Here is a 25,930-nt window from a genome sequence, read left to right as displayed (position 1 = left end):
TTTCCGCTCAATGACAAGGTGCAGAACCTCATCAAAAGAGAATCGAAGAAGCCAGAGAAAAAAGGCTCTTTTCCACCGGCCTTTAAACGAAGATACCCCTTTGAGGACCCCATGGTGAACACCTGGGATAAGGCGCCAAAATTAGACGCGGAACGATACCTGAGGGTGGCGGTACGGTTGGATGGGGTAGTAAAACACTTCCAGTATAGGGCCCTTCCCTTTGGGATTTCGGTCGCCTCTCGGGTATTTACCAAAGTAATGGCGGAAGTTATGGCACACCTGCATGAGTCCAACATTCTAATAATCCCCTACCTGGACGATCTCCTTATTGTAGGTAAAACGGCGGATCACTGTCTAGAACAGTTACATAAAGTGATGTTGGCTCTAGAGCATCTGGGGTGGATGCTAAAAGTTAAAAAATCACGGTTACAGCCCATGACGGTGCAGCGATTTTTAGGCCTGACCCTGGATTCCCAGGTTCAGGAATGCCGTTTGCCTCAAGAAAAAATTGATCGCCTGCACCTTCAAGTGCTGAATGCCTCAAAAAACCCCACCATGTCCCTACGGAAAGCCATGTCTCTGTTAGGCTCTCTCTCTTCCTGTATTCCAGCGGTCCGATGGGCTCCGTATCATACGAGGATACTTCAGGGCGAGGTGCTGTTACATCAAAAAAGGTTGGGGGGGATGTCTGGAGAGCCTGCTGACCCTATCCCAAGACGCTATTGTATCCCTCGGGTGGTGGTTAGATCAAGAGAATCTGTCCACAGGGGTCCCCTGGGTATATAATATAACTTGTATTGTCACCTCGGACGCTAGCCCTTCTGGGTGGAGGGCTCATACATTGGTCCAGGGGCTTTGGGATCGTGATCAGATGGAAATGTCTTCCAATCTAAAGGAGTTAACGGCTGTGGAGCAGGCGGTTAAAACACTCCTTGTCTATCTACAGGGCCACCACGTGCGGGTATTCTCGGACAATCGAGTCACCCAATCGAGTCACCGTGGCATACATAAATCACCAAGGCGGGACTCATTCCAGATCCCTGATGTGTGTAGCAGATCGTCTGTTTCATCTAGCAGAGCAACATCTTCTCTCGTTGACGGCTCTACACATAAGAGGCAGAAAACACTACGGCGGATTTCTTAAGTCGCAACACATTGAGGCAGGGAGAGTGGTCCCTGAACGGCACCATCTTCGACCTTATCGTGGAAAGGTGGGGACAACCAGAGGTAGACCTGTTTGCCACAAAAGAAAACAGGAAAGTGGCACAATTCTGCTCTCTGAACCCCAGAGAAAGTCCCCTGTCAGTAGACGCCCTCCTCATAAACTGGGACTTCAGGCTAGCCTACGCCTTTCCTCCCCTGTCTCCTTCCTCTGGTGGTGAGGAAAATCAGGAAGGACAAAGCCACAGTAATATTAATTGCCCCCTTCTGGCCCAGAAGGACGTGGTTTCCATGCCTGAGGGCTATGTCGATGTCCGATCCATGGGTCTTGCCAGACATTCCGGATCTCCTATCCCAGGGCCCAGTCTACCATCCTCGAGCGGTTGGCCTTCATCTGACGGCGTGGATTTTGAGCGGGCGCTGCTAAAAGATAGGGGGTTCTCGCCGGCCCTCATTAACACGCTGCTGAAAAGCAGGAAAGTGATAACCACAAAAATCTATGTCAGAATCTGGAAGAGATTTCTTCAGAACTCGGGGGTAATAGCTGGTCAATCAATACCAATAGACCAGATTTTGGAATTCTTACAGAAGGGGTTAGATATGGGGTTATCCCCAAATACTCTTAAAGTGCAGGTATCAGCCTTGGGGGCCCTCTTTGGCTGCAACATTGCTGAGAATCACTGGGTCAGCAGATTCATCAGGGCAACAAAACTGTCTAGGCCAATTGTGAAGAATAGAGTCATGCCTTGGGACCTGAACCTAGTCCTCTCAGCCTTGACAGAGGCCCCATTTGAGCCAATTACTTCAGCCTCTATTAAAAATGTATCTCTTAAGGTAGCCTTCCTGGTGGCCATAACATCGGCGCGAAGGATAGGTGACATACAAGCATTATCCAGGGTTCCCCCTTACATGCAGCTTAGGGTGATACTATCCCCTGATCCAGCATATCTCCCTAAAGTAGTGTCCAGTTTCCACAGATCACAGGAAATGGTTCTTCCATCTTTCCTCCCCAATCCTACTAATGATAAGGAAAGGAAGTTACACACTTTAGATGTAAAAAGATGTATCCTGAAGTATCTAGCGGTAACTGATCCCCGGAAGATAGGACACGAATAGGGCGTTATCTATCAGGGTAGTAGGAAAGGGCGTAGAGCATCGAAATCTACTCTAGCTAGATGGATCAGGGAGGCTATCTCGCTGGCATACATCTCAAAGGGCAAGCCGGCGCCTGAAGGTCTTAAAGCGCATTCCACTAGAGCAGAGGTCCCCAACTCCAGTCCTCAAGGCCCACCAACAGGTCATGTTTTCAGGATTTCCTTAGTCTTGCCCAGGTAATAATTGCATCACCTGTGCAATGCAAAGGAAATCCTGAAAACATGACCTGTTGGTGGGCCTTGAGGACTGGAGTTGGGGACCTCTGCACTAGAGCTATGGCGGCTTCGTGGGCGGAAAGATTGGAGGTGTCGATCGACCAGATTTGTAAGGCTGCTACTTGGTCTTCTCCAAACACTTTCTATAACCATTATAGATTGAACCTGGGTGCCTCTTCTGACCTTTCTTTTGGTGTAAGGGTGCTGCAAGCTGTAGTCCCTCCCTAGTTAGATACTCTCTGTAAATCTCTCCGTAGTGCTGTCATGGACGACCGAATAAAGTCTTAGTTACTCACCGGTTAACGGTGTTTTTCGGAGTCCATGACAGCACCTGTACATACCCTCCCGTCTTCTTAAGTTCTGGGTGTACACCTCTTCCTTTATTTATATATAATTCACGGGTAGTGAATAGTTAGTTATTGTATTATTGTTTATTATGTATGCTATTAACCTTGGTGGTCCTCTTGTGCTCTGTAAACCAACTGATGCGTGGGAGAGGTGCCGCCCTTATGTATCTGTAGGTTTCCTGTTCCTGAAGGGTGGATCCCCTCTCTCCGTAGTGCTGTCATGGACTCCGAAAAACACCGTTAACCGGTGAGTAACTAAGACTTTCTCCAGGGAATGCCATCGATTTGTTTCAAGATCTGGTGATCAAAGAGGTGGAGGCTATTTTATATTAAGCCCCCCCGCCCCAGTATGAACTTATCCAAAGAGGAATTGGGCTGAGAAAATGAAGCAATGTGGTATTTCGGAAGGCAGACAAAGGCCTAGTGATTCTTGATCGAGAATATTATATAAAAGAAACCCTGTCGCAATTAAATGACACTGATACTTATGTTGTTAGAAAATAATCTGACCTTAAAATTTAAGGAAAAATTAAGGGCATTATTAAATAAGTATGTAGAGAGGGTCACATTGACAAAAAAGAGGGGTGAAAATCTACTCCCTGACTTCCCGAATATGCCGCATTGGTATAGCATACTGAAAATTCATAAGTGTGCAAAAGAACCTCCTGGACGTCCTATAATATCAGGAATTGACTCACTGACGGAACCATTATCTCAGTATTTGGACTGGATTTTGAAACCATTATTGCGGCAGAAACCCTTGTTTGTAAAGGACTCTGGAGATTTTTTGCTAATTCTAAAGGATATGGATTGGCAAACTAATTTCTCGTTAACATCTATAGATGTGGTTAGCTTGTATACCAGAATCCTTCAAGATAAAGGTATAGAAGCTATCCACCAGATTTTGGCAAATTGTAACAAGGATCAGGATCTGATTGACTTCATCTTGGAAGGAGTCAGATTTGTTCTCTCGCATAATGCCTTCAAAATCATTGATAAATGGTACCTGCAAAGAACCGGTACCGCAATGGGTACACCAGTTGCATGCGTTTTTTCGAATCTGTTCCTTGCGGTTTTCAGTGAAAAATTCATCAATAACCTGTCCAACCCATATCTAAGGTACATCCGGACCTATTTGAGGTTCGTGGATGATATATTTATTATATAGATGGCCCAAAAGAGGTATTTGAGGACTTTGTGGAATATTTAAATAAAGTGAATAATGAGAATATGCAATTCACATCATGTTTCGGTGGAAATAGTTTAGAGTTTCTAGATGTAAAAATTGACATTGTAGATTGGGAAATTAATACTCAGGTGCATAAAAAACCTACTGCCACAAATAATATGTTGCGTTACGATAGTGCACACCCCATACACACAAAAAAGGGACTACCTTATAGTCAAAACATGAGATATCGAAAAATTATCAATCAGAAGAATTATAAAGAACAAATGGATGATTTACAAGCTATTTTTTTGAGCAGAGGTTATCCAAAACCTCTAATAGAGGAAGCAGAAAAATGGGTGGAAAACTTTACACAAATGGATCTGCTCAATAAACAGAAAATCAGACATAACAAACTTTCCAAAACAGAAAATTCGGAGCAGAAATTTATTTTTAGCTTTAAACATAGTCCCATGAACAAAATAATCCACACGGCCTTAAGAAAAAACTGGCATGTTTTGCAGACAGAATGATTTATCGAAAATAAATAAACCACAATTCGCATATAAACGAACACAAAATTTAGCGGACATCCTGGTACATAACCGACTTTTGCTGGTGGAAAGTAATTGGCTAAAAGTTGCCTCTCCCGAGGGCAATTATAAATGTGGTAGCTGTAATTTCTGCATGTTTCATACTATGGAGAACCCTTTAAAAATCGGTCCGATTCGGCATAGGACTAGGGATTTCATCTCATGTATACACTATTCTGTGGTGTATACACTATTCTGCCCCTGCCAGTTTTATTATATAGGGAAAACTATCTGGCCCATGGCAACTAGATATAGAGAACATTTTAATTCGATAACGTCTGGAAAAGGGTCATTAAGGCTTATAAAACATATGCAGGAGGAACATAATGCAAACCCTAGACCAGGGGTCCCCAACTCCAGGCCTCGAGGGCCGCCAACAGTGCAGGTTTTCAGGATTTCTTTAGTATTGCATCGGTGGTAATGTGATCATCTGCACAGGAGATGATTCCAACCCCTGTGCAATACTAAGGAAATCCTGAAAACCTGCACTGTTGGCGGCCCTCGAGGCCTGGAGTTGGGGACCACTGCCCTAGACTCTTAAAATTTGCTGGTATAGAAATAGTTAAATACCAGCCGCAAGGAGGAAACCACAACCAGGATTCTCTTGCAACATGAGGCCAGGTGGACAAAGAAGTAATGCTCAAGTCCAATAGGACTGAATGATAAATTGGATATGTCAGTCTTTTTATAATTTTGATATAAAATGATTTTGCATCCGTAAAGTGATTATAACTATTGACTTGTATTATGTAATTCTGTATGTTTTACGTAAGGAGAAGGTTTTTATTCATTATGTGATCGGTATTGCCCTATAAAGGAAATGACATCATTTTTAATCACGCACCTGGACCTGTTGAAGCGCAGTCGGCGCGAAACGGCCGTTGTCCTACTAGATCACCATTGCACCCTCAGATGTACCTGCCGCTTATGTACAATGTCCTCATCCCATGATGGGTAAATGAAAGGACTTTTATCGGGTGAGTGCCACATCTTCATTTTTTCTTTTTTAAATGGACTTTCTGTATCCATACTTCAAGGTTTTTGAGACCTCTTCTCACAGTAATTGCATCAGAAATGTCTTTGTTTACTGTAAAGAGGTTTCAAATTTGTACTAGTTGATAAGAATACACTGCCTAACGACCACTTTTTTTTTTTTTTTCTATAGGATTGTTAGACAAGTTACATCTAACAATTTGTCTTTTTTTTTTTTTTTTTTTTTTTTAAATTGTCAGTAGAATTCTGAGCCTATAAGGGGTTAGCCACTACATTTTTGTAATTTTAGTTTTATTGATGGCCTATTCTGACAGGTCATCGAGATCTGGTCGGTGAGGATTCATCACCAGAAGCCCCCTGCTGATTAGCTGTTACTGGCAGTGGCTGATGTTCTCAGATGTTGCTGGAACACAGCATCTCCGTCACTTCAGTAGTGGCTTCGGCTGGGTACTACAAATCCAGGGAGCTGATCTGCAATAACTGTATGTGGACACTATAGAAGTAATTGAGCTGCTATGTGCCGGCAGCATACAAGAACTTCCAGGTTTTGCATTCCCACTAATGGTCAGATATTGATGACCTATCCTAAAGATAGGCCATCAATTAAAAAACAGGTATTGCCAACATCTTTAAGGTAGAACTTCATTATTGCAGTATTTTATCCAACCCAGTTGCACCTTTTAAAAGAAAATAAAAATATATTTTTATGCAAACAAAGTTAAAATAAGTATGCATCATAATTTTATTAGCAGATAAAATAAATTTGATTGTTTTCAGAAATCCCAGATCCAGACAGCTGGAATCTTAACCCAGAAGCTTCCTATGTTTACTACTGTGGCAATGAAACTGTACATGGCGTGGAGTTTCACGATATTCCTGATGTGAAGGGAGCACTCTTGGTTTGTGATATGTCTTCAAACTTCCTGTCTAGACCAATTGATATTTCCAAGGTATATAACTTTTTTTGTATTTGTTCCTATTGTAAAAGAAACAAAACATGTTGACCTATAATATTATCTTAACTAACAAAGTAGTTTTCAAGTAAAGGCCCCTTCACATTAAGCGACGCTGCAGCGATACCGACAACGATCCGGATCGCTGCAGCGTCGCTGTTTGGTCGCTGGAGAGCTGTCACACAGACAGCTCTCCAGCGACCAACGATGCCGGTAACCAGGGTAAACATCGGGTAACTAAGCGCGGCCCTGGTTACCATCCTGAAAGTAAAAAAAAACAAACACTACATACTTACCTACAGCTGTCTGTCCCCGGCGCTGTGCTCTGCACTCCTCCTGTACTGACTGTGAGCACAGCGGCCGGAAAGCAGAGCGGTGACGTCACCGCTCTGCTTTCCGGCTGACCGACGCTCACAGACAGTACAGGAGGAGTGCAGAGCACAGCGCTGGAGGACAGACAGCGTTAGGTAAGTATGTAGCGTTTGTTTTTTTTACTCTTAGGATGGTAACCAGGGTAAACATCGGGTTACTAAGCGCGGCCCTGCGCTTAGTTACCCGATGTTTACCCTGGTTACCAGTGAAGACATCGCTGGATCGGTGTCACACACGCCGATCCAGCGATGTCAGGAGGAGTCCAGCGACGAAATAAAGTTCTGGACTTTATTCAGCGACCAACGATCTCCCAGCAGGGGCCTGATCGTTGGTCGCTGTCACACATAACGATTTCATTAACGATATCGTTGCAACGTCACAAAAAGCTACGATATCGTTAACAATATCGTTATGTGTGAAGGTACCTTAACGGCTGGAGGGGGGTGACAGTGGCCCTTTAATAAGTCTGTTATAAACTTTAAAACTATGTTGCACAATATGCACAGTTCTTTCACAGCCATTATAGTGAAATGACAAAGAGAAAATAATAAACCCATTATAACTTAATGGGATGTTTTGTATAAATAATGAATACATATCTGTCACAACGCCAGTAAAGAAAAGAAAAACACCTGTCAACAGAGCCTCATTGGTTCTAAGATTGTCATTAATGTTCAAAGTAGAATTCTAGTGATTCATTCTGTAGCTAGTCCACTAGTAAATATATCATTTAGATTTCAGCTATTAAGGCCGTCGTCACACCAGCGAGTTTTACTGACGCAGAAAATACGCATTGCACACGGACCAATGATTTTCTATGGGGCAGCTCCTATCTGCCGTATTTTACGCATCCGTATTATATGGTCTTGTACGGCCGTAGAAAATCACAGCATGCTGCGTTTGTCAACGTATTGCAAAAAAATCCATCAATGGGGGCGAGAAAAATACGGATTACACACGGACCAACAGTGTGACTTGCGAGAAATACGCAGCGGTGTTCTATAGAAAAGCCGTCAATTCCGTGCGGTGTACAGTAAAATCACACTGACAGGTTATAACGACTACAATAGCTAAAATAAATGTCTACACATAGTGTGTGTGTGTATAATATATATATATATATATATATATATATATATATACACACACTATGTATATAACGCTGGGAGCGTCACTCAGTCCGAAGCCTTTATAGACTGCGCAAGCGCAGGCGCAGTCTGGCCCCCACAGAGTGACGCTCCCAGGAGATCGCAGTATGCGTAAACACTGAACGCACACCTCGATCTCCACCGGAGAGTCAGGGACCGCCAGGAGGGTAAGTATATTCACCTGTCCCCCGTTCCAGCGCTGCGTGCGGCTCCGTGTCCCGGGTCCTCTGCTGTGACGTTCACAGATCAGAGGGCGCGATGACGCGCTCAATGCGCGCCGGCGCCGCCCTCTGACTGAACAGTCACAGCCAGAGGAGCCGGAAGATGGCGGCGCGCAGCGGTGGAATGGGACAGACAGGTGAGTATAGCAAGTGCTGAGGGGCCTGAGCTAGCGGTGACTCCGGCACCTGACCCCCACAGCGCGCCGGTGTCCCCGCCTGCTCAGGTGAGTATGGTATTTTTTTATATATATATATATATATATATATATATATATATATATATCAGCAGCATACGGGGCATATACAATGGAGCATCTTATGGGGGGCCTATAATACAATGGAGCATCTTATGGGGGGCCTATAATACAATGGAGCATCTTATGGGGGGCCTATAATACAATGGAGCATCTTATGGGGGGCCTATAATACAATGGAGCATCTTATGGGGGGCCTATAATACAATGGAGCATCTTATGGGGGGCCTATAATACAATGGAGCATCTTATGGGGGGCCTATAATACAATGGAGCATCTTATGGGGGGCATATAATACAATGGAGCATCTTATGGGGGGCATATAATACAATGGAGTATCATATGGGGGCATATAATACAGTGGAGCATCTTATGGGGCCATCAACCATAATGGAGCAGTGTACGGGGGCATACAAACTGGAGCGTCTTATGGGGGCCATAAACCTTTATGGAGCAGTGTACGGGGGCATACACACTGGAGCGTCTTATGGGGGCCATAAACCATAATGGAGCAGTGTACGGGGGCATATACTATGGAGCATCTTATGGGGGCCATCAACCATAATGGAGCAGTGTACGGGGGCATATACTATGTAGCATCTTATGGGGGCCATAAACCTTTATGGAGCAGTGTACGGGGGGCATACACTATGGAGCATCTTATGGGGGCCATGAACCATAATGGAGCAGTGTACGGGGGCATATACTATGGAGCATCTTATGGGGGCCATCAACCATAATGGAGCAGCGTATGGGGCATATGGATGGGAGAAGCAAATTAAAGAATGGTGGCGCAGGATGGGAGCAGCACATAACAGAACGGGGGTGCAGGATGGAAGCAGCACATGACAGAACATGGGCACAGGATGGGAGCAGCACATGACAGAACGGGGGCACAGGATGGGAGCAGCACATGACAGGATGGGAGCAGCACATGACAGAATGGGGGCGCAGGATGGGAGCAGCACATGTCACAATGGGGGCGCAGGATGGGAGCAGTACATGACAGAATGGGGGTGCATGATGGGTGCAGCACATGACAGAATGGGGACGCAGGATGGAGCAGCACATACCAGGATGGAGACCTTATACCAATATTGATGCTCGCCACCCGGGGGTAGAACGGGTTCAATAGCTAATAAAAAAAAAATATATATATATATATATATATATTATATATTTTTATATCTGGGAATTTTTCTGACTATGTTCTCACGCTCGAGTTTGTCTGAGGTTATGCCAGCAGGGGGCGCAGCACCGCAAGTCTAGGTAGCTAGTTCCCCTGCCATTCATTCCCCAGATTTTACAGTCAGGAGCACAGCTGCATTACCAGGCTCCTGCTTGTAAAGTTATTTAACCCCTTCAGATGGATTTACAGCGTGGGACAAGACTGAATGACTGAAGGTATGGGATATTGATTTTTTTTATTTTAACTTTTGTTTCAGGTGACAAGGATCTTCAATAATTTTGCACATAGACACTACTAACTTTAGTAGTGAGGAATATGCAACAAAAAAAGGGATATGAGATGGTTTACTGTATGTAAACCATGTCTCATATCATGTCGGGTTTGGGAAGGAGATGGCAAAAGCCGGCAATTGAATTGCCGGCTTTTCTGCTATCTAGAGCTGTATGAAATATATATATATATATTACTGTATACATGTTTTAACAAATATTTGAGCCCATGGATCCATTGTATGTCCGTTTTTCAAGCCGGCGAGAAAATCTCGCTGTACGGATGCCATACGGAGGATGACATGCGCAAAATACGCTGCCACACCCTGCCTACGGAGGATGACATACGGATCACTATTTTGGGAACATTTCTGCGTATCACGGCTGTAAAAAACGGACCGTATTTTCATACGCCTAGTGTGACGCCGGCCTAATACTTTACTTAGTATCCATGGGAGAGGGGGGGGGGGGGGGGGGAGAAGGTCAGAGCTTGACACTGTGAAAACATATATCAAAAGCCGTTGCAAACGAATGTGGCTGAAATCACCAGCAGGTATCCAGCTAATGTGAAGAAAAGGAGGGGTGCTTCCAGCACATCCATCCAAGTTTGGATAAAAGTTTTATTTTATTGGAAAAGTTTGAAAACTTTAAATTGTTCTAATTAAAATACTTTTATCCAAACTGAATGAAGGTGGTAGAAACATCCCTCCTTTTCTTAATACTTTACTTAGTTCCATTTTAACGTAAAGGGAACCTGTCACCTGAATTTGGTGGGAACGGTTTTCGGTCATATGGGCGGAGTTTTTGGGTGTTTGATTCACCCTTTCCTTACCCGCTGGCTGCATGCTGGCCGCAATATTGGATTGAAGTTCATTCTATGTCCTCCGTAGTACACGCCTGCCCATATGACCGAAAACTGGTCCTGCCAAATTCAGGTGACAGGTTCCCTTTAAATAATTATTACAGATACTGATGATGATGATTTTTTTTTTTTCAAATACATTTTTATTAAGAATAACAAGGCAATTAACATGTTACATTTACATTTTCAATATAGAGTATTTCCCCCCCTCCTCCCCCTTCAAACAGCCCCCTTCGATCCCAAAGCCCCCCACCCCCACCCCACAAAGCAGCTCATCTTGTTAATTACTACCATCATTAAAACAATAGAGTATCTAATCCCTCAACCATTCGTATAAGCCACACTTCACATTACTATCCCATAGCAATCCATGGAGACCACATTTTATTGAACGTTTCAGTTTTCCCTTTCTTCTTATAAATCCCTTTTTCTAGGGTCAGGCCCTGTTTCACATACTGGAGGAACTCTCCTCTTGACGGCGGCTCTTCCCTAATCCAGTTTCTAGCTATCACCTTCCTAGCCATATACAACAATCTGGCTATAGCTATCTTTAGGTGTTTATCCACTCCAATCTCATCCACGCATCCCAACAAACAGACAACTGGATCCCTTGGCACCGTGCATCCATACGCACCTTCCATACGACTCAAAACTACCACCCAGAAGGCAGCCAACCTCGGACATGTCCACATCATATGGAAAATGTCTGCATCCGTAGACTTACACCTCGGACATTCAGAGTCATTACGCAATCCTGCCTTATATAGCACCATCGGAGACCTATAAACTCTGTGTATCACATAGAGCTGTGACAGTCTATACGGTTCACTCAGCGACAGTCTTGGGATCCATTCCAACACCGACTCCCAAGTCTCGTTATCTTTTGGGCCCAAATCCCTTTCCCATTTAGCTCTTGCATGTATTGGAAACCCCAATAAAAAAGTGTGCAACAGATCCCTGTACAGAGTGGATATGACTCCTCCAGTCGTCCCATCATTAGGCCGGCTTCACACTTGCGAGTTTTACGGACGTAAGAGCGCAGAAACTACGTCCGTAAAACTCGCAAAAAATACGGCACAATTATTCTCTATGCCCCTGCTCCTATCTGCCGTATTTTACTGATCAGTATTATACGGCTTTCTACGGCCGTACAAAATCGCAGCATGCTGCGTTTGTCACCGTACTGCGCAAGAAATACGCCAATGAAAGTCTATGGAAGCGTGAAAAATACAGATTTCACACGGACAAGCAGTGTGACTTGCGAGAAATACGCAGCGCTGTTAGAGAGAAAAGCCGGTAATTCAGTGCGGTGTACAGTAAAATCACAGACAGCTTACAGTCCAATAGGTAGAATAAATGTGTACACATAGAAAATATATATATATATATATATATATGGAATATATATATATATATATGTCAGTGAGACACATATATGTATATATATTACTATTTATTCCAGCGCTATACAGCTTGAAAGCCGGTAATTCAATTACGGGCTTTTTCTTTCTCCTTCCTAAAACCCGACATGATTTGAGACATGGTTTACATACAGTAAACCATGTCTTCTCTCCATTTTTTTTTTTTGCAGATTCCACACTACTAATGTCAGTAGTGTGTATCTGCAAAATTTGGCCGTTCTAGCTCTTAAAATAAAGGGTTAAATGGCGGAAAAAATTGGCGTGGGCTCCCGCGCAATTTTCTCCGCCAGAGTAGTAAAGCCAGTGACTGAGGGCAGATATTAATAGCCTGGAGAGGGTCCACGGTTATTGGCCCCCCCCCTGGCTAAAAATATCTGCCCCCAGCCACCCCAGAAAAGGCACATCTGGAAGATGCGCCTATTCTGGCACTTGGCCACTCTCTTCCCATTCCCGTGTAGCGGTGGGATATGGGGTAATGAAGGGTTAATGCCACCTTGCTATTGTAAGGTGACATTAAGCCTAATTAATAATGGAGAGGCGTCAATTATGACACCTATCCATTATTAATCCAATTGAATGAAAGGGTTAAATAAAACACAAACACATTATTTAAAATTATTTTAATGAAATAAAAACAAAACTCCAACAACCCCATCTTGCTCCTCCTATCTCAATGGAGAATTACAGGAATCTTCCCCTGATGAGTAGAGAAAAACGAAACGCGTAGGGAAGTATACCTTTTCGTTACTTTGCATTGGGGGTCACTATATAAAAACTGGTGATATTCTATGATGGGGTATTTGTATGGATAATGATGTGCCATCTCCCCAGTCTTTACACCAGATAAAAACGGTCATTAATTCGCTATAGGGTGAAACTGTTCACTTTTTTTTCCTTTCACACACCATTTTGAGCGGTCATTGCTAATAATAGATGCATATATAAAGAGCATATGTGGTCTGATCTGCCAAATGACCAGGTGATGTGAAATTTGATGTTTTTTCGCACTGCCAGCTGATATCGGTCCTTTATGTTCCCATGATAGATTTATTCATAGGGATTTTGGGATATTGAGGTCTGAGGCAGTTCGATTTATTTGTGATATTGGCATTTCTTCTTTTGAAATGTGACGTACTGTGAGTCCTTTATGTGTTTTGATTATTTGGGTCTACCATTTTTTAACGAGTTTATTAAAAGTTAATTTTTAATCTAGAATCACACCCTGCTTTTTATACTATATTATTGATTGGTGGTCATAGCTTTTTCACAGTTCACCTTGTTCAATTATTTGATACACATACTGAATCCCTTTGCCCAACCACTCTATCAGTACCCCCAATGCCTCAAATTCTTTCAGATTGTTATTATGCCATAGCGGCGAGTATCTAGTCAAGTCCGTGATCCCACGTATGTGCCTCAATCTACTCCACAGCTTGCGTATGAACAGCAAAGTCGGATATAGCTTCCCCAAACTCTCCAAGGATCCATCCTCCAAACATTGCACCACTGGCCTTCTTTTTGTCACCACCTCCATCAACCGCTGTACTGCCCCAGATGACCCCCCATGCGCCCAGCCCCTTAAATGCTGACTCTGGGCTGCAAGAAAGTACAACTCAGGGTTAGGCAATGCCAGACCCCCATCATCCTTGGGTCGCTGAAGTGTCTCCAGTTTGATACGCGGATGCTGCCTCCCCCAAATCAGATTCCTAAACAGAGAGTTGATCTGTCTAAATTTCCCACGTGGTATCCAAACCGGCGCATTGTGAAGAATATACAATATTTTCGGCATCAGAATCATTTTGATAAGATTCACCCTGCCTACCACAGACAAATGTAGCTTAAGCCATGCATCCGCTTTTGCCTTGAGGGCACCCAAGATTGGAGTCAGATTCTCATGTATATAGTCAGTGACCGGCATAGATACCCATATTCCCAGGTACTTAAATTTACTCGTCACCTCCAGTCGCCCGTCCTCCAATGGCTCCCCATCCACATCGTCCACCTTAAACAAGATAGACTTACTCCAATTTATCCTAAGTCCCGACACTGATCCGAATCGTTCAATAATCCCAATGGCTCCCTCCAAGGATGCAACCGGGTCAGCCAGAAACAACAAAATATCATCCGCATACAACGCCACCCTTTCTTCAATCACCCCATATTTAAACCCCGTCATCTCATCAGACTGTCGAAGCGTAGCGGCCAGTGGTTCCACCGCCAGAGCAAACAAAAGGGGGGAAAGCGGACACCCCTGTCTCGTCCCTCTAGCCAATTGTATGGTCCGTGACAACTCCCCGTTTACCCTAACCCTGGCCATCGGCATCGAGTACATTAATTGAATCCATGATATGAACTGCGGTCCAAACCCATTCTTCGCAACACCTGCCAGAGATACCCCCACTCCACACTATCGAACGCCTTGTGAGCGTCTAAAGATGCAATAACTCTCTGGCCACAGTTATCGGCTTTGAGTTGCAAGTTCATATACAGCCTTCGTAGATTAATCGCAGTTGACCTATCAGGCATAAAGCCAGACTGGTCTGAGTGTATCAGGCCAGAAAAATGGCTTTTCAGCAAAATGGCCGCCCCCACCGATGACCAGGGTAATAGCGCAGATCGCGCGCTTTTTCTTCACATGCGCGCAGTGGATTCGGCACTTGGACATGCGCACACCACTACGCCACCAACGGAAAGCTGGGGAAGAAACAGCGATGTCACCCGACATGACCAGCCTGATTGACAGGCGGAAACGGCGACTTTGGTAATGTATTTCGCAGCATAGGTGGGTAATCAGGGTACACTACATACACTATAGTAACGCACAGCGCAGGCCCTATTTAACAGTATTTTTCTCAATCTGAAAAAATGGGGTGACAGGTTCCCTTTAAGACTTGCTGACTCTACTTAAAATCTATTAGCTTATGTAGGAGGATAGAGAAATGTAACTTCATCTTTACCTTAAAATGTGTCTAGACCCATGTGATGATGTACTAATGCATCATGGGATTGATAGCAGAATGAAGAGGCATACAATGCAGGTTAAAATCTGGGAATCAAGATGGAGTCTGAAGAGAAGTAAATGAGCCTGAACTATGCTATTTATGTTTTAAAGAAATGCAGATTGTGATCAGGTGGTGGGTGCAGGAATGGAGAAAAAAAATGAACTTGTTTTTTTATTTATTTGCATTTTATAGTTTGGACTTGTATTTGCCGGAGCGCAAAAGAATGTTGGCTGTGCCGGAGTCACAGTGGTAATAATTAGAGAGGATTTATTGAGTTCTGCATTGAAAGAATGCCCTACAATCCTTGATTACAAAATCCAGGCAGGAAATGCTTCTCTGTATAACACTCCTCCATGCTTCAGGTATGTAAATTCTAAGTACCGTAATTGTGATTCACAGTGTTTAATAGGCAAGGCTTTTTGATACAGTAAAAAAAAATACTACCATATCTAAATGGGCATAGCCACTTGAAATCTGCTATCCAATGTCCTATTTCAGAAAAATCTATATTAAATGCAAAGGAGCTATTAAGCTGAGCCAGACACAGATCTGTATGATAATCTACTTTAAGAACTTATTTTAAATGAATTAAAGAAGTGTTACCAGTGTGAGACATGTAATGACTGACACTTTGCTCTTACAGTGGCTACGGAAAGTATTCAGACCCCTTTAAATTTTTCACTCTGTTTCATTGCAGCCATTTGGTGCATTCAAAAAAGTTATTTTTTCTCCTTAATGTAATCTGCACCCCATCTTCACCGTTCATATTTCCCCATAGCTCTGCCACATAGTGCTCTGCACCGTTCATATTTCCCCATAGCTCTGCCATATAGTGCTCTGCACCGTTCATATTTACCCATAGCTCTGCCACATAGTGCTCTGCACCGTTCATATTTCCCCATAGCTCTGCCATATAGTGCTCTGCACCGTTCATATTGCCCCATAGCTCTGCCATATAGTGCTCTGCGCCGTTAATATTTCCCCATAGATGCTCCACATATATCTGTGCCATTGCTGCTGCTGCTGAAATAAAAAAAAAATGCCATACTCGCCTCTTGCTTGCAGCTCCCAGCGTCCGGTCCCGGCGTCTCTCCGCTCTGACTGATCAGGCAGAGGGCCCGGCGCACACTATATGCGTCATCGCGCCCTCTGACCTGCACAGTCAGAGCGCAGAGACGCTGGGAAGATGGAGCGGCGGCTGGAACGGGGACAGGTGAATATGACATACTTACCTGGTCCCGGCGTCCGGCTCCTTCTCCCGGACAGCTGGTCTTCGGTGCCGCAGCTTCTTCCTCTATCAGCGGTCACCGTTACCGCTGATTAGAGAAATGAATATGTGGCTCCGTCCCTATGGGAGGTGGAGCCGCTTATTCATTTCTCTAATGAGCGGTCCCACGTGACCGCTGAACAGTGGAAAAGCTGCAACACCGAAGACCGTGGGACGGCAGGGGGAGCGCCAGGATCGCCGGGACTAGGTGAATATGCCTCAGCGCCCTCACCCGCCGACCCTGCCACCCACCGTGACTCGAGTATAAGCCGAGAGGGGCACTTTCAGCCCAAAAATTTGGGCTGAAAATCTCGGCTTATACTCGAGTATATACGGTAAGTATTTTGTGTGACATATCTCTGTGATTTAATTGCATAAAAATTCAAAGTTGGAAAATTGCGAAATTTTCAAAATGTTTGCCAAATTTCCATTTTTTTCACAAATAAACGCAGGTAATATCAAAGAAATTTTACCACTATCATGAAGTACAATATGTCACGAGAAAACAATGTCAGAATCACCAGGATCCGTTGAAGCGTTCCAGAGTTATAACCTCATAAAGGGACAGTGGTCAGAATTGAAAAAATTGGCCTGTTCATTGATGTGCAAACCACCCTTGGGGTTAAAGGGGTTAATGAGAAAAAAAATGAACTTTTTTGAATTTACCAAAAGGCTGCAATGAAACAAAGATTGAAAAACGGAAATGGGTCTGAATACTTTCCATACCCACTGTATAACCATACACAACTCTGCTGTGAGATTAGATTAGAACTACCAGTACAGCAGAAGTGAACTTTGTCTCATGACAAACACATCTTCATCTACAGTTGTTCTCTCAGTTCTATCACCAAAGCTGTAGAGCTGTGCCTGATTATGACAGTACAGCAGAATTGAGCTTTGTCTCATTACAAACACAACAATTTTGCAGTTGTCTTCTCAGTGATTCAATTTCCATTTCACAGGCAGCCAGAGTAGGAGTGGGGGGAGGGGCAATACAGCACTGGCAGGACAACTGCAGATGTGTTTGTACTGAGATAAAGTTCACTTCTGCTCTACTGTTAGCTCTGATCTCTGCAGAGTTGTGTGTGATTATAGTAGCAGTGTGATTTATAATAGCAGTGTCAACCATTACATATCACATTAGGAATGTCCCTTTTTTATTTTAAATAGGCTCTAGAGGCAGATTCTCAGGGACATCTGTGTCCGACCCATAGATCTGAACAGCTGATATGCATGAAAGAAAAACATATATTTCATTGGAATAATGTTGGGAATACCTGCCATGGACACAATAGTCTTCCTCCAGTTCTCAGACTGCTCTGCTGGTCTGTCTGCGGTGGAGGCCGAGCTATTGCGTACTTGGGTGGTGCCACTACACACTGTCCATTTACACATTATATGTCCATTTTGCAAGCAGGCGAGAAAATCTCGCCATACGGATGCTTACATGTGAGAAGATCGCATCCTCGCACTGCACACGGATGACATACGGATCACTGTTCAGGGAACATTTCTGCGATTCTCGTCTGTGTAAAACGGACCAATTTTTTATATGCTGTGTGTGACTCCAGCCTAAAGAAGATCCCCCAACATTAAACATAATGGCATTTTACTTACTGATCAGAAGGTTGTCAGGACCTTGCAAAAGAACAGGGGCAGCAGCACTGCCATCTATCTGCAGTGTAGGCAAGTGCAACACAGCCCTATGTATGTGAACGGAGCAGCTCCCTGTACAGCAGTACCACTTTGACAATAAGAGTGATGAAGGAGAGAATTGACCCCATAACTAAGTGTATTTACACCATTGTATAATAATTGGGAATATCCCTTTTAAAAAAAAATAAAAATAAAATATTATCTGCAGATTATTTTCCCTTTTTTCCCCTATGATTGGATTTTTTTTTCTCCCAATTTTTGCAAGGTTGTTTCCACCGATCTCTGCCATCGGGAAACAATGTACAGTCTGAGTTATGTCAACGCTGTAGTTTTTTACTTGGAACCAGAGGTGATTCCAGGTCACCAATAAGCTGCAACCTTAGAAGGAAATAAGACTTTTCTATGACTGTCAAATAATATGGAAAATCTGACAGTTCAGAACCTGTCCGGTCTCTTTTAGGCTGCATTCATTTGTATCTTCAGTTTTAAAGCTGAAGTCTTAGGGTATGTTCACACGTTCAGGATTTCCATCCTTTTTTTTTCCTGACTGTTTTTTAAAAAACTGCAGCTCTTGGCAGAAAACGCAGGTCCTTTTTTTGGTCCTTTTTTGGTCCGTTTTTGATGCGTTTTTTGATGCGTTTTTTGATGCAGTTTTCTAGCCAGAGTCTGTGTGTTTTCTAGGAATTTTTTTAGGGTTAAAATGGCTGAAAATACCCTAACCCTACCCCTAACCCTACCCCTAACCCTAACCCTACCCCTAACCCTACCCCTAACCCTACCCCTACCCCTATTCTAACCTTAGTGAAAAAAAAAAAAAAAAAAATTCTTTATTTTTTTTTATTGTCCCTACCTATGGGGGTGACAAAGTGGGGGGGGTGTCATTTACTATTTTTTTTATTTTGATCACTGAGATAGGTTATATCTCAGTGATCAAAATGCACTTTGGAACGAATCTGCCGGCCGGCAGATTCGGCGGGCGCACTGCGCATGCGCCCGCCATTTTGCAAGATGGCGGCGCCCAGGGAGAAGACGGCCGGACGGACACCGGGACGCCGGGTGAGTATAAGGGGGGGAGATTAGGGCACTGGGGGGGGGCATCAGAGCACTGGGGGGGGGCATCGGAGCACGGGGGGGGCGGGATCGGAACACGGGGGGGGGCAGCCACACTCCGCCCACGCACTTCCGCCCGCTCCCCGCACTTCCTGCTGCAGCGGTTCTGCACATCAAACCGCAGTAAAACCCGCAGATATATTTTTGATCTGCGGGTTTTACTGCGGTTTGGACCTCACAATGGAGGTCTATGGGTGCAGAACCGCTGCGGCTCCTGAAAAAGAATTGACATGCTCCTTCTTTTTTCCGGGAGCTATTCAGCGCGTCTTTTTTTTTACAATTTCCGGACCATGTGCACAGTGTGTCCTGTTTTCCATAGGGTACAGTGTAATGTACCCTGCATGGAAAACAGCTGCGGAACCGCAGCGGCAAAACCGCCGCGGTAAAAAACGCACTGTGTGAACATGGCCTTAAAACAGGTAAAGTTTTACTTTTATTCTAGTTCCACATATGTAGCAAATATTTTATATGTACCTGCCTGAAATTGTCTGGGTTAGGCCTCTTTCACACTTCAGTTATTTGGCGTCAGTCTAAAACCGCCATTTTCCTCAAATAACGGATCCGTTATTTTTTTTGACGGATCCGTTATTTTCCCATAGACTTGCATTTGTGACGGATGGTCGTCCGTTCCATCCGCCATGCGACGGATCCGTCGAAATTTGGCGGACGTTTTCTGAAAATAGACGGACATTGGAACGTTTTTTGTCAACGCCGAAATGGCGGATCGCGACGGATCCGTCGCATTAGCCATTCCATAGAATGGGCGCCTATGGGCGACGGATCCGCCGCAACCGTTTTTTCGGCGGATCCGTCGCCCCAATCCGTTTTTTCAATTGCGCATGCTCCAAAAAGTAGATACTTCTCTCAGACAACCCCCAAGTAACGGATCCGTCAGAACCGTTTTCGCAACAATTGTGACGGATCCGTCAATCCGTCACTATGTCGGTAGTGACTGACGCCAAAAGACTGAAGTGTGAAAGAGGCCTAAGGAGTTCGGGAAGCTGGGAAGCCCCCAAGGCAAATGTTATGATTTGTTTCAGCCTTGTGGTATTGTGCTTTGGGGTAGTGTGGTGCCACTTACAGGTCATTTTTCCTTACTGCAGTTTTATGAAAATTAATGTTTAAAATGTATTTTGTGATAACATCGTGGATGTGTGGTTTGTTTGGCTATTTGCTTGCTGAAGGGGGCAAGTATACCTTTCAAATGGTGTATCATTTGTGTGTATGTGGGTGCAGCATGAACGGAGATACAAAGGAATCACCGAAAAAGAGTGTTTTGAAATAATATAGAAGGATAATCATTTTATTTATTTAAAAGGGCATCTGTCAGTATGATCTAGCCTCCAAAGCCATCTACATTGGCATGCAAATAACAGAACGTTGAATTAAATGATACCTGCAATCCAATGTCTTGTAAGTTATGCACAGGAATAACTACTTTGTAGTGACTCTCACTGGACAAGCAAAAGCGCAAGCCACCACCGCTAGGCAAATCCTTAAGGGCTGGGATATTCTTCACCCACCCCCGAAGGGGAGGGGTCTTTACAGAACCCTTCCCCGACTGCTATCGCAGGATAGCTGGCATCTGGTGACGCGGATCATGTAGAGTCAGGTAACAAGTGTAAATCCAAAGCTAGCAGAATAAAACCCAAATAAAAACCAAAGGAAAATCCGGGGACAATAGCTAATGAAAGTGAACCAGTAAAATCCATTAGCAACTGCTGTAGGGAAACCAAAACCCAGACAGGGAGCCCTCACCATACCACTACACAAGGTAACTGAATAAACAGCACGGGACTGGATGGAATTGGTAGCAGGCCTTAATAGCCAGCCCAAATCTAAAGATAACAATCAGGTGATGCATTCCTCCAAGTCATGTCCAGATAGCCACTCCCTGCTCACCTGTACAGCAGTGAACACACATTCCCACCACTGGCTAACACTAGGCAAGGCAGCGTCCTGCATTGCCTGGCAACTGGGAGACACAGCGTCCCATGTCTGCAGGGCCATGAAACAAGTGGAAAGCACGATGTCCCATGTTATCACATCACTCACCACTTCCACACACGAGGCACCACAGGCTCAAATATTCGTGAAAACATTATATATACACACACCAGTGACACAAATGCTTTTGTGTTCATCATCTCATTAAATCGAAGAAAGGAAAAGGGAATATCCAGCACGTCCATCCAGTGTAAGTAAAATATCCAAAATTTATTGAAGCATTTTAAAAAACAATATTAAAAAAAAGAGGGAGACTCTCTCTGCCTGACGCGTTTCTGGCGCACCACGGCGCCCTTAGTCATAGGAACTAATACCATATAGATGAACAGGTTTATATATAGCAAGGAACCAATCACAGACATAGCAATCAATTACATTGAAAAAAGCTGCAGCTAAACACACATAACAAGACTTTTTTTTCCTATTTCAAATACATTGAAATTGCATGAATATATACTTTAAATTGCCGCAAAATCTGTTAGTTCAATATATGTAAAAAAGGTAATTCCTGTAATTCATACCGTGTGGATGTTTAGTGTCTAAAGTCAGAATCCAAAAGGCTTCCCGCAGTGCTAATTGTTTCTTACAATCTCCACCTCTAGGTGACTGACTAACCCTTTCTATGCCAAAAAATGAAAAATCTGATAGGTCTCCTTTATGTACAGAAATAAAATGTTTCGTAGCCCCAGAATAACCTAAATTATTGTTATTTATATTAGCTATGTGTTCTGAAATTCTTTTTTTTATTTTCCTTGTGGTGTAACCTATATAGCAAATGTTGCAGGCCTTACATTTTATGCAGTATATGACGTGGTCAGAATCACAATTAATAAATGATTTTATATTATAAGTAACATTGTGATTCGAGGAAAAAGTAGTTCTTTTGTTGTTTATTGATAGCCATGATGTGGGAGTTTTTTTCTGGCGCACCATACTGGGAGACAAAATATTCCCCAGTGTGCAACCTCTCCTGGCCACTACTCTGCATCCATTCTGAAGAATTGTGCATAAAGATTTGTCCTGATTGACTACAGGGAGATATTTAAGAATGATCTGTTTAATTTTATTGTACTGACTGCTATAAGCGGTAGAAAAAGTAATCTGCGTTTCAGGAGCGGCACTTGCATTTTCATTGTCAGAATACAATAAATCAGCACGTGGAATTTTGGAACCATGTCTGAATGCATGTCTTATATTGGATTGTTTATATCCCCTATCAAATAATCTATTAGAAATAAGATGACTTTCCTTGTGGAAACTTTCCTCACTAGAGCAAATTCTTCTCGCTCTCGTGAGCTCACCCCTAGGAATGGCATGAATGGTATGTTGAGGGTGTGCGCTTGAAGACATCAGGATTGTGTTTCCAGAATTGTCTTTTCTATAAAGAGAAGTATTAACCCTATGTGTTGTATTGCTGCCTGTAAGGAGCACATCCAAGAATGAAACCTCGTGCGATGGAATGCCGCTGGTGAAACGCAGGTTACACTTGTTGTTATTCAAATAGAGCATGAAATCAGAAAACTTAGTCACACCCCCTTGCCAAATTAGCAGAATATCATCCACAAATCTCCCATACCAATTAAGGTATGGGAGAAATGGATTATCATCTGTGAATATGTAGGTTTCTTCTCACCATGCCATAAATAAAATGGCTAAAGATGGGGAGAATTTAGACCCCATAGGAGCACCCATGGTCTGGATGAAGTACTCATTTTGAAACATAAAAAAATTATGCTTTAGTAAATAATGTAGAGACGCAAGAATGAACCATTTCAATGAATCTGAATAGCTACTATACTTACTTAGATGATGTTCAATTGCTGTCATAGCCAAAGAATGGGGAATGCATGAATATAAATTTGTGACATCGCAAGTTACAAAAGAATAATTATGACACCATTGAAAAGTATCAAAAACCTTTAAAACTGTTGTGGTGTCTTTGGGTATGTTCACACGTTCAGGATTTCCATCCTTTTTTTTTCAGGACTGTTTTTTTAAAAAACTGCAGCTCTTGGCAGAAAACGCAGGTCCTTTTTTTGGTCCTTTTTTGTAGTTTTTTGATGCGTTTTTTGATCCTTTTTTTTTATGCAGTTTTCTAACCCTAACCCTACCCCTAACCCTACCCCTACCCCTATTCTAACCTTAGTGAAAAAAAAAAAAAAAAATTCTTAATTTTTTTATTGTCCCTACCAATGGGGGTGACAAAGTGGGGGGGTGTCATTTACTATTTTTTTATTTTGATCAGTGAGATAGGTTATATCTCAGTGATCAAAATGCACTTTGGAGCGAATCTGCCGGCCGGCAGATTCGGCGGGCGCACTGCGCATGCGCCCGCCATTTTGCAAGATGGCGGCGCCCAGGGAGAAGACGGCCGGACGGACACCGGGACGCCGGGTAAGTATAAGGGGGGGAGATTAGGGCACGGGGGGGGGGGCATCGGAGCACTGGGGGGGGGGCATCGGAGCACGGGGGGGGGGGCATCGGAGCACGGGGGGCGGGATCGGAGCACGGGGGGGCAGCCACACTCCGCCCACGCACTTCCGCCCGCTCCCCCGCACTTCCTGCTGCAGCGGTTCTGCACATCAAATCGCAGTAAAACCCGCAGATATATTTTTGATCTGCGGGTTTTACTGCGGTTTTGACCTCACAATGGAGGTCTATGGGTGCAGAACCGCTGCGGTTCAGGAAAAAGAAGTGACATGCTCCTTCTTTTTTGCCGCAGCTATTCTGCGCGGCTTTTTAAACGAAATTCCGGATCATGTGCACAGCAGTGACTGTTTTCCATAGGGTTACATTGTTATGTACCCTGCATGGAAAACAGCTGCGGAACTGCAGCGGCAAAACCGCTGCGGTTCCGCAGTAAAAAACGCACTGTGTGAACATGGCCTTAAAGGTACCCTGGAATTCTTGGGATCAAAGGTTGGAGATACTCATCGATCAGATGACTGAGGTTTTCAATCTATTCGAGACTATCAAAGATGTCAATAAATTTACTCGTCTTCTCACTGTCAAAAGACATTTTTTTTCAGACAATCAAAATGACCTCATTTCTGGCAGAAAAATATATTGTACCAGGGAAAATAATGTGTCTCTTTCCTTTATGGAACAATGTACTTTACTCACTTTTTTTTTTTTTTTTTTACTTTCAAAATATTTTATTACATTTTTAATTTTAACCGGTAAGGATTGGTTAGGGAAGGGAGGAGGGGAAAGGGTGGGGTATGGAGGTAGGGAAAAAAAAATCCCCTGGCAATAGGGGAGACAGGCGATCATACAGTAGAATTGTATAAACATAATAAGATAATAAGTACTTTGTGCAGTTTTGCTAAAACATAGTAGTTTAGGATGGAATAACGCAATAAGCTATTAAACTAACATAGGTAAAGTTTTATGTAGAATCGTTGAGTAAGCATCTAATACCATAATGATTAACTAGTAGGTAGTAGAATACGAAAGCCTGTTATAAACTTTAGCTTAATGTATGGTATGTATCAACTCTGAAGCTGCTCAGTAAAAATGAATAGTATGTAAAGGTCTGTCGACACGAGGTCATCTCCATATAACCCTCGGTCCGTTGGAGGGGCAATGTTCGGTTCAGATTAGTAAGTGGAGAATTAGCAAATAGCATGAGGACTGTTAGTTGGCTGGACTACTTGTAGGCCAAGAAGAAATATTACATGGGATAAGAAGAGTCTGTTGAGGGTGAGAACGAGCGGTTATGAGAGCCCGATGAGTGAAGTATGCCGATCTTCTTTTTCTTTTCTTTTTTCTTCAAAAAGACGATTCCTTCTTCCGGAGTTGCAATGAGTTAGTTTTGATGCATATTTGACTCGTATGGTGGAAGTCTGAGACCAATAATAGGGAATTCCTGTGCGTAGTAGTTCTCTAGTAACGCAATCAAATGATTTCCTTTTTTGGATCGTGGCTTTAGACAAGTCTTTAAACAGAGTTATTTTGTCATATGGGCTTGGGAGGGTTTTTGAATTCTTTGTCAAGTTTAAAAGGTCATTCCTAACCCACCCAGGGTAAAAGGATACTATAACGTCTCTTGCAACGTCTGGAGGGAGAGATGGTGGCCTTGGGATTCTGTATGACCTCTCAACCAGATTCGTCACTCTTGAGGTTGGTAACAGTTTGGATATCATGGTGGAGATGTAGTTTTTTAATTGGAAGGGTTGGATCGCCTCAGGGATCCCTCTGATTTTTAAGTTGTTTTTTCTTTTAAAGTCCTCATATTTGATTAGGTCTTCCCTAAATGAGAGAATGTCGTTTTTTATCCTTTCCATGGAGTCTGAGTATAGGGACGGGTTATTAGTCTCCTTTGGAGGTGGGGTTTTACCGTTTTGTGGTATCTTATCTGCTGTTTTTGAAGTGAGTGAAGAGAGGTTGTGGGCCTTAGTAGGAATAGGTTTGGGGGCTTTCACAATGGCTGACAGTATGTCTGTTAGTAGTCTTTTGATAAAAACCTCTGAGGCCGTTGTTTCAAGGTCAGATGTCAAATTGTATTTGATGCCAAAGTCTCCTCCTGTGGTGTTCGCCGATGCTAAAAAGGCCTCACATATTTTA

At 43.4% G+C, this 25,930-nt stretch overlaps 1 protein-coding gene across 1 annotated transcript in view; it reads left to right on the top strand.

Moving 5' to 3' along the window:
* Nucleotides 1-25,930, top strand: part of PSAT1 (phosphoserine aminotransferase 1) — an 81,289-nt gene that overhangs the window by 34,121 nt on the left and 21,238 nt on the right. The window contains exons 5-6 of the mRNA XM_069762918.1: nt 6,410-6,582; nt 15,517-15,686. Coding sequence (XP_069619019.1) covers nt 6,410-6,582; nt 15,517-15,686 — 343 coding nt within the window. The remainder of the gene's footprint in view (nt 1-6,409; nt 6,583-15,516; nt 15,687-25,930) is intronic.

This window comes from Ranitomeya imitator, chromosome 1 (assembly GCF_032444005.1).
Source record: "Ranitomeya imitator isolate aRanImi1 chromosome 1, aRanImi1.pri, whole genome shotgun sequence".
NCBI lineage: Eukaryota > Metazoa > Chordata > Amphibia > Anura > Dendrobatidae > Ranitomeya > Ranitomeya imitator.
The sequence above is the reverse complement of the archived record's forward strand: the minus strand, read 5'-3'. Positions and strand labels throughout refer to the sequence as shown.